General features: G+C 41.4%; 1 protein-coding gene across 2 annotated transcripts in view; it reads right to left on the reverse strand.

Moving 5' to 3' along the window:
- Positions 1–15138, reverse strand: part of ADCY9 (adenylate cyclase 9) — a 138211-nt gene that overhangs the window by 18122 nt on the left and 104951 nt on the right. For both annotated transcript variants that reach the window (XM_080681314.1, XM_080681315.1), the window contains exons 4-6: positions 7345–7449; positions 6225–6442; positions 250–352 (exon numbers count right to left, since the gene is read on the reverse strand). In XM_080681314.1, the coding sequence (XP_080537440.1) occupies positions 250–352; positions 6225–6442; positions 7345–7449 (426 nt within the window). The remainder of the gene's footprint in view (positions 1–249; positions 353–6224; positions 6443–7344; positions 7450–15138) is intronic.

Consider the following 15138-nt stretch of genomic DNA (forward strand, 5'->3'; position numbering starts at 1 on the left):
AAAGGGACTGGGAAATGACAAGCCTTGGCTGTTAGACTCAAGAGCGCAGAAAGATTTGGAGCTTTCTCCCTTGTGTAGATAAATTCATATAAAGATGCAATTTAGAGCTTACAGATTGTGGGAAATCAATATTACCTTCCTTTTCCTGTCACTCAGGAAAACAAGAAAGATTTCCAATGCACAAAACTAATTGGGAACTGTCCAGTAACAACAACACATTTCTTTAGTAAAATTATAAGGAATATGCACCTCTTCTTGATAGCTGGTCCTGTAGGCTTGCTCTAGCTCCTGATCCAGGAAGTTCAAGCTGAACTGATTAATGGGTGGCTTAAAAAAATAATCTTTCATCAGGCTAGAAGAGATGAAAAATGCAATTGATCAACATGAAGCACAGTCATATTTATTTTATCAGCAGGTTGCAATTTGTTACCAAAACATCACTCATTAAGCATATCACAAAAGCTGTATCTAAAAGTCACCAAGTGACTTTTTTAGACATGGCTCGGCCACCCCTTTTAGAATATATCTCTGGAAAGCGATTCTAAACATAATCACATTTTATGTTTCCCCCCACTAAAGAATGACCATTCACCGTAATTATAGCACACATCTGCAGAACCCTGCTTTTGAAAACATCTTCCTGATATCCAGGATGAGAGGAAGGCAGCTTTTTTTGTTCTAGGAAACCATCTTCTGAAGGACCAGCAAATCCCTGTACTGAGAGCACTTAGGTAGATTTGAAGGCTTCCAATGAAAATATAATTCGGAGCCGCCTGTCCTGTCATTCAGAGTACCGACAGTAATCACCACCATCAAAGAAAGCTAACAGATTGTTATCACAAAATTGTGATTACAGTTAGTGTAATTTTGATGCTACTGTCACAAATGCAGATTGGGCGTGAAACCTGAAAAATGGTAACACTCAATGACTTTGATAGCAGAGAAATGAAACCTGTTTTACGTGACTCATTCTTTTATAGATTGCCAGCAAATAGTTAATATCCTTTTTCTATTGCAGAAAATTGCTATACATTTTTTAAAAATGTTAACATGGCTTCAGAAGGCAAATACAGCCATGGGTGTAGTCTCTCTCCCTTATATAATAACTACTAGAATTAAATCAAATGGAATAGGTGAAGTGCCTAACATGTGCCTGTCACACAGCAGAGTTCACTGTACATATGCCTCCTCCTTTCCTTGCAACAGAGTGGACTCTCTATTTTGCCTTTACAAATTTATTGAATTGACTGGGGTGACATTGGTCAACATGAACATATAGGTTTCAGGTGTGGGTTTCTATGTTACAAGATCTGTATATTGCACCGTGTGCCCACCACCCAAAGTCAAATCTTCTCCTGTCATGTTATATTAGGACCCCCTAATTCCCCCCAATCCTTCCCTCTGGCAATCACCATAATGCTGTTTGTTTTTACGAGTTCCAGTTTTGTATCCCACATATGAGTGAAATCATATAGTTCTTAGCTTTTCCTGATTGACTTATTTCACTTGGCATAATGTTCTCAAGGTCCACCCATGTTGTTGCAAATGGCGCTATTTCATTCTTTCTTATAGCTGAGTAGTACCTATTACCTATATGTACCACATCTTCTTTACTCAGTCCTCTATCATAGGGCACGTTGACTGTTTCCATGTCTTGGCCACTATGAATAATGCTGCAATGAACACAGGGGTGCATATATCTTTGCAAATACATGATTTTGAGTTTTTCAGGTATATACCCAGAAGAGGGATTGCTGGGTCATATGGTAGCTCTAGTCTTAATCTTTTGAGGAACTGCTCAACTACTTTCCGTAATGATTGTACCAGTCTACATTCCCACCAGCAGTGAATGATGGTTTCCTTTTTTCCACAACCTCTCCAACACTTGTTATTTCTTGTCCTATTGATTATGGCCATTCTAACAGGGGCAAGGTGGTATCTCATTGTAGTTTTGATTTGCATTTTCCTAATTGCCAGTGAGGTTGAACATCTTTTCATATATCTACTGGTTGTTCATAAGAATTCTTGGGAGAGGCATATTTTCAGGTCCTCTTCCCACTTTTTGATTAGGTTGTTTTGTTTGGTGTTGAATTTTATGAATTCTTTATATATTTTGGAAATCAAACCTTTGTCGGAGCTACGTTTGCAAATATCATTTCCCATCTAGTTGGCTGCCTCTTTGTTTTGTTGTCAGTTTCCTTTGCTGTGCAGGAACTTTTTAATTTGATATGGTCCCATTCATTTATTTTTGCCTTTACTTCCCTTGCTTTGGGGTCAAGTTCATAAAACGTTCTCTAAAACCCAGGTCCATAAGTTTGGTACCTATATTTTCTTCTATGTAACTTACTGTTTTGGGTCTGGGTCTTTGATCCATTTTAAATTAATTTTTGTACATGGGGACAAACTGTAATCCAGTTTCATTCGTTTGCACGTGGCTTTCCAGTTTTCACAGCACCATTTATGGAAGAGACTATCTTTATTCCATGTGTGTTCCTAACTCCTTTGTCGAAAATTATCTATCCATATACTTGTGGTTTTATAGCTGGGCATTCTATTCTATTCTATTCTATTCTATTCTATTCTATTGACCTGTGTGTCTTTTTCTCTGCCAATACCAAGCTGTTTTGATTATTGTAGCTCTGTAGTATAATTTGAAGTCAGGTAGTGTGATACCGCCAGCTTCATTCTTTATTCTCAGGATTGCTCTGGCTATTTGGAGTCTTTGCTGGTTCCATACAAACATGATGATTTCTCGTTCTATTTCTTTAAAAAAATGACATTGGGATTTTGATGGGGATTGCATTAAATCGATATGTTGATTTGGGAAATATGGCCATTTTAACTATGTTGATTCTTCCAATCCATGAACACAAAATATTTTTCCATTTTGTTGTGTCTTTTTCTGTCTCTTTTAATAATGCTTTGTAATTTTCAGCATATAGGTCTTTCACATTTTTTGTTAAGTTTATTCCCAGGTATTTTATTCTTTTGGTTGCAATTGCAAAAGGAATTGTGTTGTTTTTTTTTTCCATTCATTTTTAGAGAGAGTGGAAGAGAGAGGGAAAGACAGAAACTTTGATGTGAGAGAAACACATTGATTGGTAGCCTCCTGCATGAGCACAGACCAGGGCCCGGGCCAGGGAGAAGCCTGCAACCAAGGTAAGTGCTCTTGACCAGAATCGAATCCAGGACCCTTTGGTTTGCAGGCGAACACTCTACCCACTGATCCAAACTGGCTAAGGCTTTCTTTTTGTTGTTTTTGTTGTTAATCCTAACTCGAGGATATTTTCCCATTGATTTTTAGGGAGAGTGAAAGAGAAAGGGAAAGACTGAGAGAAACATCGATGTGAGAAAAACATGTGGTTTTTCCATTTCTTTTTCTGAAGTTTTGTTGTTAGTATACAGGAAGTCAATGGATTTTTGCACATCAAATTTGTATCCTGCAACTTGGCTGTATTTGTTTATTGTTTCTAATAGTTTTTTTGTGGAATCTTTAGAGTTTTCTATACACAGAATCATGTTGTCAGCAAAAAGTGGCAGTTTTTCCCCCTATTTGGATGCCTTTTATTTCTTTCTCTTGCCTTATTGCTCTGGCTAGGACTTCCAGCACTATGTTGAATTAGAGTGGTGACAGTGGGCATCCTTGTCTTGTTTTTGATTTTAGAGGAAAAACTTTCAGTTTTTCATCCTTGAGTATGATATTAGCTGAGGGTTTATCATATATGGCCTTTATTATTTTGAGGTATTTTCCCATTTTATTGAGTGTTTTAATCATAAATGGATGTTGTATCTTATCAAATGCTTTTCGGCATCTATTGATAAGATCATATGATTTTTATCCTTTCTTTTGTTAATGTGGTGTATTACATTGATTGATTTGCATATCTTGAATCATCCTTGTGCCCCTGGAATGAACCCCACTTGACCATGATGTATTATTTTTTTTTATGTACTGTTATATTAGATTTGCTAGTATTTTGTTCAGGATTTTTGCATCTGTGTTCATCAGAGATACTGGTCTGTAATTTTCTTTTTGTGCGTGTTATCTTTGCCAGATTTTGATATCAGGGTTATACTGGCCTCATAGAATGTGTTAGGAAGTATTGCCTCTTCTTCAATTTTTTGGAAGAGTTTGAAAAGGATAGCTTTTAAATCTTCTTTGAACATTTGGTAGAATTTACTAGTGAAGCCATCTGTTCCTGGACTTTTGTTTTTTTTGGGAGGTTTTTGATGGTTGTTTCAATTTCCTCACTGCTGATCGGTCTATTTGTATTTTCCAATTCTTTTCAAGTGCAAAGGTATGTTCACCAAAAAAAGACCACATGCAAGGCTATAAACCAAGAATCAATAAATGTAAAGTACTGAAATCATTGAAAGTATGTCTTTGACCATGATGACATTAAGTTAGGCATTGATAACTAACATATCTAAATGCCATTCTTCACTAAAAGGAGTGAGGGCTCTTTTGAGAAACATCTGATTCCTGAGTGGTGGCAGGGAAGATACAAAACAAGCCTGGAATATATCCCGCTGTGCTAGACCAGCGATTTTAACCTTTCTCATCGCATGGCACACATAAACTGATTACTATCATTCTGCAGCACACCAAGAAATACATCATAGTTTTGCCAATCTGACAAATAAAAAGGTATAACTTTGATTCATTCACACTGGATGGCTATTGTGTTGGTGTTGTCATTTTTTTTTTTTTTTTACTTTGACAACCTAAGGGAAAAGCGGTCAGTGCCCCTGACTCAATAGTCAGGTATTGCATGTTTTAAAAATTCTCACAGCACACCAGTTGAAAATTGCCGTGGTAGACAGAATGTAAGAAATTGCTCAAAATAAATGATGGAGTCATGCCAAAAGGGGGGTTCCCACAGGGCCAGATTTGGTACAACCAGAGCATCAAACTAGAATAAGGACAGTGATGAACTATATCTTGTTAAGCAGAACAGAACTCCATGAGTTCAGGTTGGTAATATATGGGTAGACAAAGGAATAAGTGGGAGGGGCTCTTCTTTACAGTGGAATGCTAGACACCAAATGATAACTGTGCAGTTGCTGCTGGAGCAGGAAAATCACTATTCTAAACCATCACAGTAAAGACTGTTATAGGCAAGAACCATCCACGGAGATTAAACCTAGGGGAATTTGATGAGGAATGTGATATTTACCTGATAATAAAGTGTCTTCCCACAGACAGTTTATTAGTCACAACAAGAAAATCATAACTATAATTGGAAAAGTCTAAAACACACTTGTCTGGTTGATCAAAATTACTATGCAGATGAAGGACAAATGGACACTGGGAGCCTTTGACAGGATATCTGAGAAGGACACACCCCTTCTGTAATATCTGCCCAGCCTGAATGTAATCATGAGGAAACGTCACACAAATTCAACTTTTGGAATATTTTATAAAAGAACCAGGCCTGCACTTTTCAAAAAAGCCAACATCATAAACGACACCGAATGGCTGAGGAACTTCCTGAGATTTAAAAAAAACTAAAGAGGCATGCCACTGCATAATGAAACCTGTGACCCAGGACAGAATCCTGTGCTAAAGAAAAAGGAAGTGCTACCAACTGACAAAACTGGAGCTCTGGCCGGCTGGCTCAGTTAGTTGGAATGCGTCTGGTATACCAAAAGGTTGTGAGTTCTATTTCTGGTCAGGGCCATACCTAGGTTGCAAGTTTGATCCCCAGTTGGGGCATGTACAATCAATATTTCTCTCTCTCTCTCTCTCTCTCTCTCTCTCTCTCTCTCTCTCTCAAAAATCTCATTTTGATAAGAAAAAACTGGAATATGGACTACAGATATAAAATATCACAACAATGCCAAATTTACCAAATTTGATAACTATGATTATATGAAAGAACATCTTTATTTTTAAGAAATATAGTATTAAGGAGTAAAGAGAATGATGTATTCAACTTACTGTCAAGTGGTCCAGAAAAAAATTATAAATTTTATAGAGAAAGACAGAAAGAAGGAGAGAGAGAGAGGAGACTAAAACAAACAGTAAAATGTTAAAAGTTAGAAAAATCAGGAAAAGGGTATAAAGAGAATTCTTTGTATTATTCATGCAATGTTTCTATAAGTTTCAAATTACTTCAAAGTAAAGTGATATATTGACAACACATGATAGATAAGGTAATTTAGAGAAAGGGAGAGGCTTATATCTGCAAACTTTACTTCAATTCCCATAGCTCCACTGTTACCTGTCTTCTTTGATCACATCAACAAAGTGGGCATCTGTTTTCTCCCGGATGTTCTTGAGTCTCAGTGGAAGGAGAGCAGACTGGTCCAAGCTGACACCTGCCCACCTTCCCTTTTCCTGTAAGATCTCACACAGGGAGGTCTGGCTGTTGGTGAGCTTCTCCTCTTGTGGCGGGCTCAGGAGTCCGTTCTGTGTTTTGGAATTATGTCCTCCAGAAACCTGCCTCAAGACAGAGGGAAGAAGACACAGAGGTGACCCGTGGGTGTGCAGCATGCTATTCCACCCAACCCCTCTGCTACGCTGGGGTCCCACTGCACTGCACGCTACACCTTCGAATCTCGGTCCCAATCCAAACTCTCACTGCCCATCTGCTTCTCCCTATCCCCCTGATTTGTCAAATCGCAACTCCAGGTGTTCAGGCAACTGGGGGCGGGGGTGAGGGTCTCAGTTTGCTGACCACCGAACCAGGGTTCCAGAGGGCTATGGGGAAGGTTTGGGAGAAGTGCAAGGGTGGATCCAGAGAAAGAAAACCCATATGGGCTGTAGCTTAGGAAAGGGTGACTGCCTGTTTGCAACACAGACGGACCTAGTGTCGCACAATCCATGGGCAGATGACATGAGGGTGGAGGGTGACGGAGTGGGCTTCCTGGAGGGCCAGCCTTCACAGCTAACTAATCTGATTTCCGCTCCAGTCCTGGCTCTAGTTCCAAGGAGGTTTCTCTGGCAGCTTCCTTGCTGCTGTCCCTAATCCCAAGCCCCTCTCCATGATGTGTCTCTTATCCTGAAGTCCCCTCTTCTCTTTGCAAACCCACAGTCCACCATATGTTGAATCCAACTTCCAGCCCCACAAACCTTCCCTAACTCTCGAATCCACATGTCTTTAAACCCTTATTGCCCATTAGGGATCCCATTCAGTTCAGCATCTGATTACTTCTCAGGGATTAGTTCTGACTCATTCCTGTTTGTTACTGGTCTGCTCAAAACCCAAAAGGACTAGAAGGTAGGGAATGGGTCACCTAAGAGGAAGTATTCCCAGAACCGAGAAGTTGACAATATGAGTATCATCTCAGGTGGATGCACCGGAGAAGAACTGACAGGTATGACAGCCAGGAGCTTGTTACCTTGTTTTTATTTGTATGCTCCTCCTGACAGCCATTTTGCATTGCTCCTCCTTCTGCACCAGCTTCCGATTTGGGAGCAAACGTAATTTTGCATGAAGGGCAGGTCTACAAGAAAAAACAGACCATAGGAACTCACCCAGAGAACATGACCACAATATATAACCCAAGCAGTCCTCTACTGTTGCAATTTGCTGTCACAGAGAATGGTTGTAACCAAACGGAAGGCTTACTGAACCACACCAGGATGAGTTAAAGACAAACTGGCAAAGTGAAAATGGAAACACATCTACACAAGGACCTGCACATGAATGTTCCATTACAGCCAAGAAGTACAAACAACTCAAATGTCCATTAACAGATGAATGGATCAATAAAATGTGGTCCACCCATACAATGGAATATATTACTCAGCCATCAAAAGGAATGACGAATTGTCCTGGCAGGTGCTGCTCAGTAGTTGGAGCATTGGCCCTCGCACCAAGGGGCCACGCGTTCGATTCCCAGTGAAGGGCATGTACCTGGGATGCAGGTTCAATCCCGGGCCCCTGTTGGGGTGCATGTGGAATGCAACCAATCAATGTGTCTCTCTCACATAGTTGTTTCTCTCTCCTCCTCCTTCCCTCCCTTCCACTCTCCCTAAAAATCAAATAGAAAAAATATCCTTGGGTGAGGATTAATTAAACAAAACAAAACAAAAAAGAAATGAAGTACTGATTCAGCCTACAACATGATGAACCTTGAAAACATTACACTCAGTGAAAAAAGCCAGACACAAAAAGCCACATACTGTATGATTCCATGCATATAAAATGTTCAGAAAAGGCAAATCCACAGTGATGCAAAGGAGATTGGGTGTTGACAGCGGGGAGAGGGATAAAGGAATGGACAGTGATCTCATGGACATGAGGCTTCTTGTAGGAGGTGATGAAAATGTTCTAAACTTGATTGTGGTAATGGTTGTATAACTTTGCAAATATATTAAAAAGCACCAAATTGTATACTTCAAAGGGTAAGTTTCTTGGTATGTGAATCATATCTTAATAAAGCTGCTATTGAACAAACAACCTGCCATTATCCTATATGAGGGTACTAAGCCAAGGTCTATGAGCTCTATGTGATAGTGAGCTGTTCCTATAAAATAGGCTGAATAATCAGAAGGACCTGTTTATAGACCTAGGACTCTTAAAAGCTTACAGAAATTAGCTGACCTGGAAAAGGAAAGGCAAGACAACCCTGACAGGTAGAGTAGAAAGGGCAGCAAGGCTTTCATCTCTCATAAACCAGGGTTCAAATCCCACCTCGAATCCTTATTGTTTTGGATGGCCTTGTTCAAATCACTCACCTCAGTTATCGCATCTATAAAAAGAGAGCAATAACACTTTTCTTGAAGATACGTGGTAAGGATTTAATGGATATGTATGTAGTTAGCCTAACATCATCTCTGGCTCTCAATAAATTTACTATTATTATTAACTAGAGGCCCGGTGCATGAAATTTGTGCACTTGGGGGGGTGGCCCTCTCTCTGTTCGGGAGCCCTTGGGAGATGTCTGACTGCCGGGTTAGGCCTGCTCCCCATGAGCGGGCCTAAGCTGGCAGTCGGACATCCTTAGTGCTGCTACAGAGGCAGGAGAGGCTCCCGCCACCGCTGCTGCACTCGCCAGCCATGAGCCCGAGTTCTGGCTGAGCAGTGCTCCCCCTGTGGGAGCGCACTGACCACCAGGGGGCAGCCCCTGCGATTAGCATCTGCCCCCTGGTGGTCAGTGCACGTCACAGCAACCGGTTGTTCGCCATTCGGTCGATTTTCATATTAGCCTTATATTATATAGGATGTGATCCATTAAACTAGGAAGTGTCATTGAGATAGCAACTAACTGCTTCCAGAAGAGGAGACAGATTTAGCAGCAAAGATTTATTAGGACTCAAAAAAATGTCCTTACATAGCATTGGAATACATTGTAGGAGGCTAGATATTATTTCAAAAATTTAAAATAAGTGTCATCACATCTCAAGTTAGAGTTCATGCCCACACTGTATTAAATAAAAGAAACAAAGATGCTAAAGAGGTGTGTAATTTGGAAATCTTATATAATACACAAGCTAAGTTTGGACATTTGTATTCATCAAAAAATGAAAATATATATGCCAAAAGAGCTGGCCAAACCATTAACTAACATACCTGAACAAACAGTAGCACCTAGGTAAAACTGCTTATAGCTCTTTAAAAACTGACATTATTAACAGGGGTAAAATGTTCTAATTGTCAATACTTAATGATAAAATTATTTAAAGCACATCTCGGTATCGTCTGAGTTAAACTTCAAAACATTTTATCAATGGGGCCACTGATCTTCTCATATAACAAAATCCAATCTTTCCCCCCACCCATCTCCCTCTCTCTCTCTCTCTCTCTCTCTCTCTCTCTCTCTCTTTCACACACACACACACACACACACACACACACACACACACACACACAGTGACCCTCCCAGCCGCCAAGGGAGGAATGAAGTAAATGTGCCCAAGACACATGCAGCACGGTCCTATGGGTGCCCCCTAGCGGGTAATGGAAGTAATTGACTTCAGTGGTGGCAGGCTTGCTTCTCTAGGGAAACACCCGCCTTTTCAGGAGCCTAGCAGGCCTGGGGGTGCAGTGGATACAGCTTGAAGTATGGGAACAGTTTGAGAGAATGAGTCAAACTCTTAAGGTCCAGGGATTCACCAATCTCGTAAAGACACGATGAAAGAGTATAAACAGCTACTTCTCTGACTACTGTTTAAACATTAAGACTAGAGAAGTAGCGTAACAGTGATTAAAGGTACTGGCTTTGAAATTAAACTGAATCCTGCTTCTACCACTTAATAGAGATCCTCTCCAAGTCTCATTTTCCTCCTTGGTAAAAAGGAATTGTATCTACCCTGAAGAATTATTATAAGGGCAAAATGAGTCAATACAAATAAAGCATGTCGGAGGTGTTTTAAATCAGCTTAGTTTTTGTGCACTGACTCTAATCCCATGAGACTGACTTCCTAGAATAGTGAATTGAGGATGATGAGGCCATGTGTTGGCCCAACAGGAGGAGAACTGAGATTGACTTGTGATGTCTGCCATGGGTGAGGGTTGGACAAGTGGAGATGTGCATGCATTTATCACAGCTTGGCTCTGCACAATGCTTGATGTGTTAGTGAGTATTCAATAAATGTTGGTATTTAATATTAAAACTTCTGGCCACTATCCTTTCTGGTTATAAAGACAGTTCATCTGGTAATTTAATGTCCTTAATCACAAACAGCCATCCTTGGTATCTGCTCTTGCGTAGTCATTTCTTTTTTAGGTATTTCTTGACATCAGTTGTTTCTAAGTATTTTTCCCTCTTCAAGTACACCTGGTGCCCTTTAAAAAAGGCCATCTGTTTCTTAGGAATTCCCATAGCACACTAGTGTTACATATATAAGATGTTTTATGCATTTATATAACAGTGACCATTGAAGGGCACACACCCTTCACAAAGGATCCCCTTGATGGGAATCAAGGCCACACAACTCAGATTCAGCACCCTTTCTATGAAGGTCTTGGCTGCAAAGGGGTTGGAAGGCTAGTGGAAACTGGGAGTGCCCATGGGAACCAGCTAATCTCCAGGGAGCCTGGAGCAGTGGTCTTCACAGATAGGCAAGTCAAAGTTACATCCCCTTGACAAAGAGAGGATATGTGGCCTGCACTCTACTGTGATAAAATGTTCTAATACGGAGGTAAGATCTTGTAGAGCTGCCCACAAAAGAACCTCACGGAGCAAAGGCAGAGACATACACTGTCAGAGCCAAATGTTCATAAATGGTCTAGGAGTCTGCACTCAGGGTGGTCTGGGGGCCTGTTGGGGTCACGTGGGAAGCAGTAGAGTAGGACCTGTGACTGGGCTCCGAATGGCCCAAACAGTGCTCACTGCTCACTCTGCATTCCCACAGCAGCTTTGCCCACAAAGTGGGACTGGGGTTGGGCAGGAGAACCAGTTTTGCACTTGCTTTGAAAATGTTGCTCTTTGTCTTTCTATTTCTTCTTCAGCTACTTTCCTTTGGGGAAGGGGGGTTTGATTAACACTTTAAAAGAAATAAAACGAAAGATCTTCAAGAAATCCATCTGTCCTGATGGAGATATTCTCATATTTCAACACTCCCTTCTGCTCTGTGGGGAGAGCGCCTTCTGCATGAGGAGGGCTCCACTATGCAACGAGCATGTGGCTTTGCTTCCCTTCATCGGTAACAGCCATTTTCCTTTAAGTATTTACAGGTTCGTTTTAATTGAGTTAAAGCATCTCACAAACTGCTTATTGCTAAGCACCCAGACACCTCTGTGAAATGTCCGCCAACCCATTAAATGTCCATCTCTCCCCCTTTGCCGCTACCAGTAACTCCATCCCTGAGTAGCCCTCACTGGGAAGCATTTCCGAGTTGGGAAACTAACTACCTGGGATATCCTGTGCCTTGAGAGGCCCGTCTGACTCGCAGGGAAGCATGGTGGCAAGCACGTTAGATAAAGAGCACTGTTGTCATGATAGCAGGTGCTATGATATAGAAACGCCGCTGTGCAGAGGGCATGCCAGTGAATGATAACCAGGCCCTTATCCAGGTGAGGTCTGCAATCTCCTGTACTTGATCTCAATTAATCCTCATACTATTCAAAGGTTTACCAACAGCGGGGGCCAGAGTGCAGTGCTGTGACCCGACCACCATCAGCCTCTCTCTGGCCTCCTTTCCTGGCACAAGGAGGACCGAGGAATTCTAGCACTCTGATCTCCTCTGCCTCATTCTCTGAAGTGACCAAGGCAGTTAGGACCACATCCTAGTTCTTTTTTTAAAATATTATTTTATTATATTTTATTTATTTTTAATATATTTTATTGATTTTTTTACAGAGAGGAAGGGAGAAGGATAGAGAGTTAGAAACATTGTTGAGATAGAAACATCGATCAGCTGCCTCCTGCACACCCCCTACTGGGGATGTGCCCGCAACCAAGGTACATGCCCTTGACCGGAATAGAACCCAGGACCCCTCAGTCTGTAGGCCGACGCTCTATCTACTGAACCAAACTGGTTAGGGCCACATCCTGGTTCTTTTAAGTGGCACTATTGGCACACTGGCACCAAGGGAAGCTTCATCAAGAGCAAGCTTCATCAAGAGCAGCTAAGGTCCCCTCACAGAGTACATCATGGGCCAAAGAGTAGGCTGGCTATTGCCTGGGAAACCCGAGATCCCTTTGGAGAACACCCAAGAGCAAGCTCTGCATTTTCTCAGATTATCTGTGTTCCTTCCCCCAACATGGATGTAAGCTCAAAGGGAAGATTATAACTATTTTTCTAACACACTTGGGTGCATTTGCATTTGTTTTTTTAACACATTTCAATGCATGCACCCTACAATCTGTTCAGAGTATATGGCACAGAGCTATAAAATCGTTTTTCTTCAAGGCTATCTCTCTTCAAAAGATAAATCGTTTCTAAGCTAACAGCTGTTCTTTTTCATAACTGTCAAGGGAGGGAGCAGGGAAACCTCTTTTCTGAGAACCGAGGAGGAAACATCAGAAAAGCCCTGGCTTTACCTATTTAGTCTGCTGAGTATGACTATTTGGCAAACTGTCCTGTGACCAGAAGCACCCCTTCTCGCCAAACTAAAAATTCTGGTTGAGCCCTGGCTGGTGTTGCTAAGTGGTTAGAGCGTTAGCCCATGCACTAAAGGGTTGTGGGTTTGATTTCTGGCCAAGGGCACGTACCTGGGTTGCAGGTTCAATCCCCAGCTCCAGTCAGGGCTCATGCAGGAGGCAACCAGTCAATATGTCTCTCTCACATCAATGTTTCTCTCTCTCTCCCTCCCTTCCTTCCTTCCACTCTCTCTAAAAAAGCAATGGAAAAAAATATCCTCAGGGGAGGATTTTAAAAAATAAGTTCAGGTTGAACATGACAGACAGGAACATGCAATTGTAATAGCAAATACAGCTTACTGAGGCCCCATATCAGTTTATTTTAGTCCTCATAAGCACCTATGAAGCCGACACTATGATTAGCCCATTTTATACGGGAGGAAACTGAGGCAGAGAAGAGAAGGGACTGGCCAAAGTCAGACAGTTAGAAAATGATAACAGGAGTTTAAGGCCAGGTAGCAGCAGCCTTAATCCCAGCCATGCATATATGACATCTCCAAGTGAACGGAACCACCTGTAATGTGAGCTACTACATGCCACTGGCAGGCCGGTGCAGATGTGATTTCTGCTAATAAAATACCAGAGAAAAAATAGCTGCAAAATATTAGAGGAAAACAGAAGCAGTAATTGTTACAGAAAAAGAAAGGCAACCCAGAAGTTTTACAGGAAGCGGACAGCCTGAGAATACTGGAGGCAAAACCACAAACAAAACAAAAATCTGTGAAAATCAGGCACAGGATCTCAACGTCATGGAACCCTGCTCAGGTTCCTGAGTCCTAAGTAGCTACTGCATTTAATAATTGAGGCTGATAAAGCAAGAATATTGTTACCATGTTGTGGAAATATTCCATCAAAAAGTCAGAAAAAGAATATTTTGAGAAATTTCATTTATGTCCAATACCTCACTACCTGATGCTGCCCATCAAATAATTCTGGACTTACCTATCTTCCCTTTTCATTTCATAACTACAAACTTCATTCAGAGTTCTCAGGTCCCCCTCTCCCAATGCCCTATTTCTCAAACAGAGCCAGTTGCTTCCTCAAATTGAATCAGCTGAGCCTATTTGTAATGATTTTATTATTGGGATCCCATGCTGCATTTAATTTTTATTTCTCCTTAGTCTTCTCCAGTCTCTGGCAGGTCCTATCTTCCCTTGTCATCAATGACCTTGTCATTTTTGAAGTACTTTGGTCAAGTATTTTGTAGATTGCCCTTGAATTTGGATTTATCTGATGCTTTCACATGGTTGACTGAGGTTTAGGATTTGAGGAAGAACTCCAAAAAGGTGATGTGCCCTTCTCAGCACCTCACATCAGGGGGCACAAGATACCACGAATCTTATTAATCACTAGAGGCCTGGTTCATGAAATTCGTGCACTCGGGGGGAGGGAGGTCCCTCAGCCCGGCCTGCACCCTCTTGCAGTCCAGGAGCCCTCGGGGCAGTCGTACATCCTTAGCGCTGCCACGGAGGCGGGAGAGGCTCCCGCCACCGCCGCTGTGCTTGCCAGCAGTGAGCCTGGCTTCTGGCTGAGTGTCACTCCCGCTGTGGGAGTGCACTGACCATGAGGGGGCAGCTCCTGTGTTGAGCGTATGCCCCCTGGTGGTCAGTGCGTGTAATAGTGACTAGTCATTCTGCCGTTCAGTTGATTTGCATATTAGCCTTTTATTAAATAGAATGATGCTACCTTCATCATGTGGTGAAGCGGGGGGAGGGCTATCAGGTTTTCCACTACAAGTTACTATTCTTCCTTTTATAATGAATATCTTTTACAATGAATAGCTGGTGGAGGGTGGGGGGAGGAGATGATTGGGGCTATGTAAATATTTCATTTCTCCTTAAACTTATACCCACTAATTTTAGAGTTCATTGATGGATCTTGCCTGCAGAATTTATTACTGTGATGTTCTAATGGGATTCTCTTTCACTCATTCCTTCTACATGTATTCTGTCCATTTATATGTGATGTGCTTTCTCCTAACTGAAGGAAACACACACACACAACTAAAAATATAGATAAAACATGAAAAGTCCTTTTTAAAAATACTTACTTTATATCCATATTTCAAAGCCAGCAGTTAAACTACTTTACTCTTATAACTGC

Source organism: Plecotus auritus (assembly GCF_963455305.1).
Source record: "Plecotus auritus genome assembly, chromosome: 7".
Taxonomy (NCBI): domain Eukaryota; kingdom Metazoa; phylum Chordata; class Mammalia; order Chiroptera; family Vespertilionidae; genus Plecotus; species Plecotus auritus.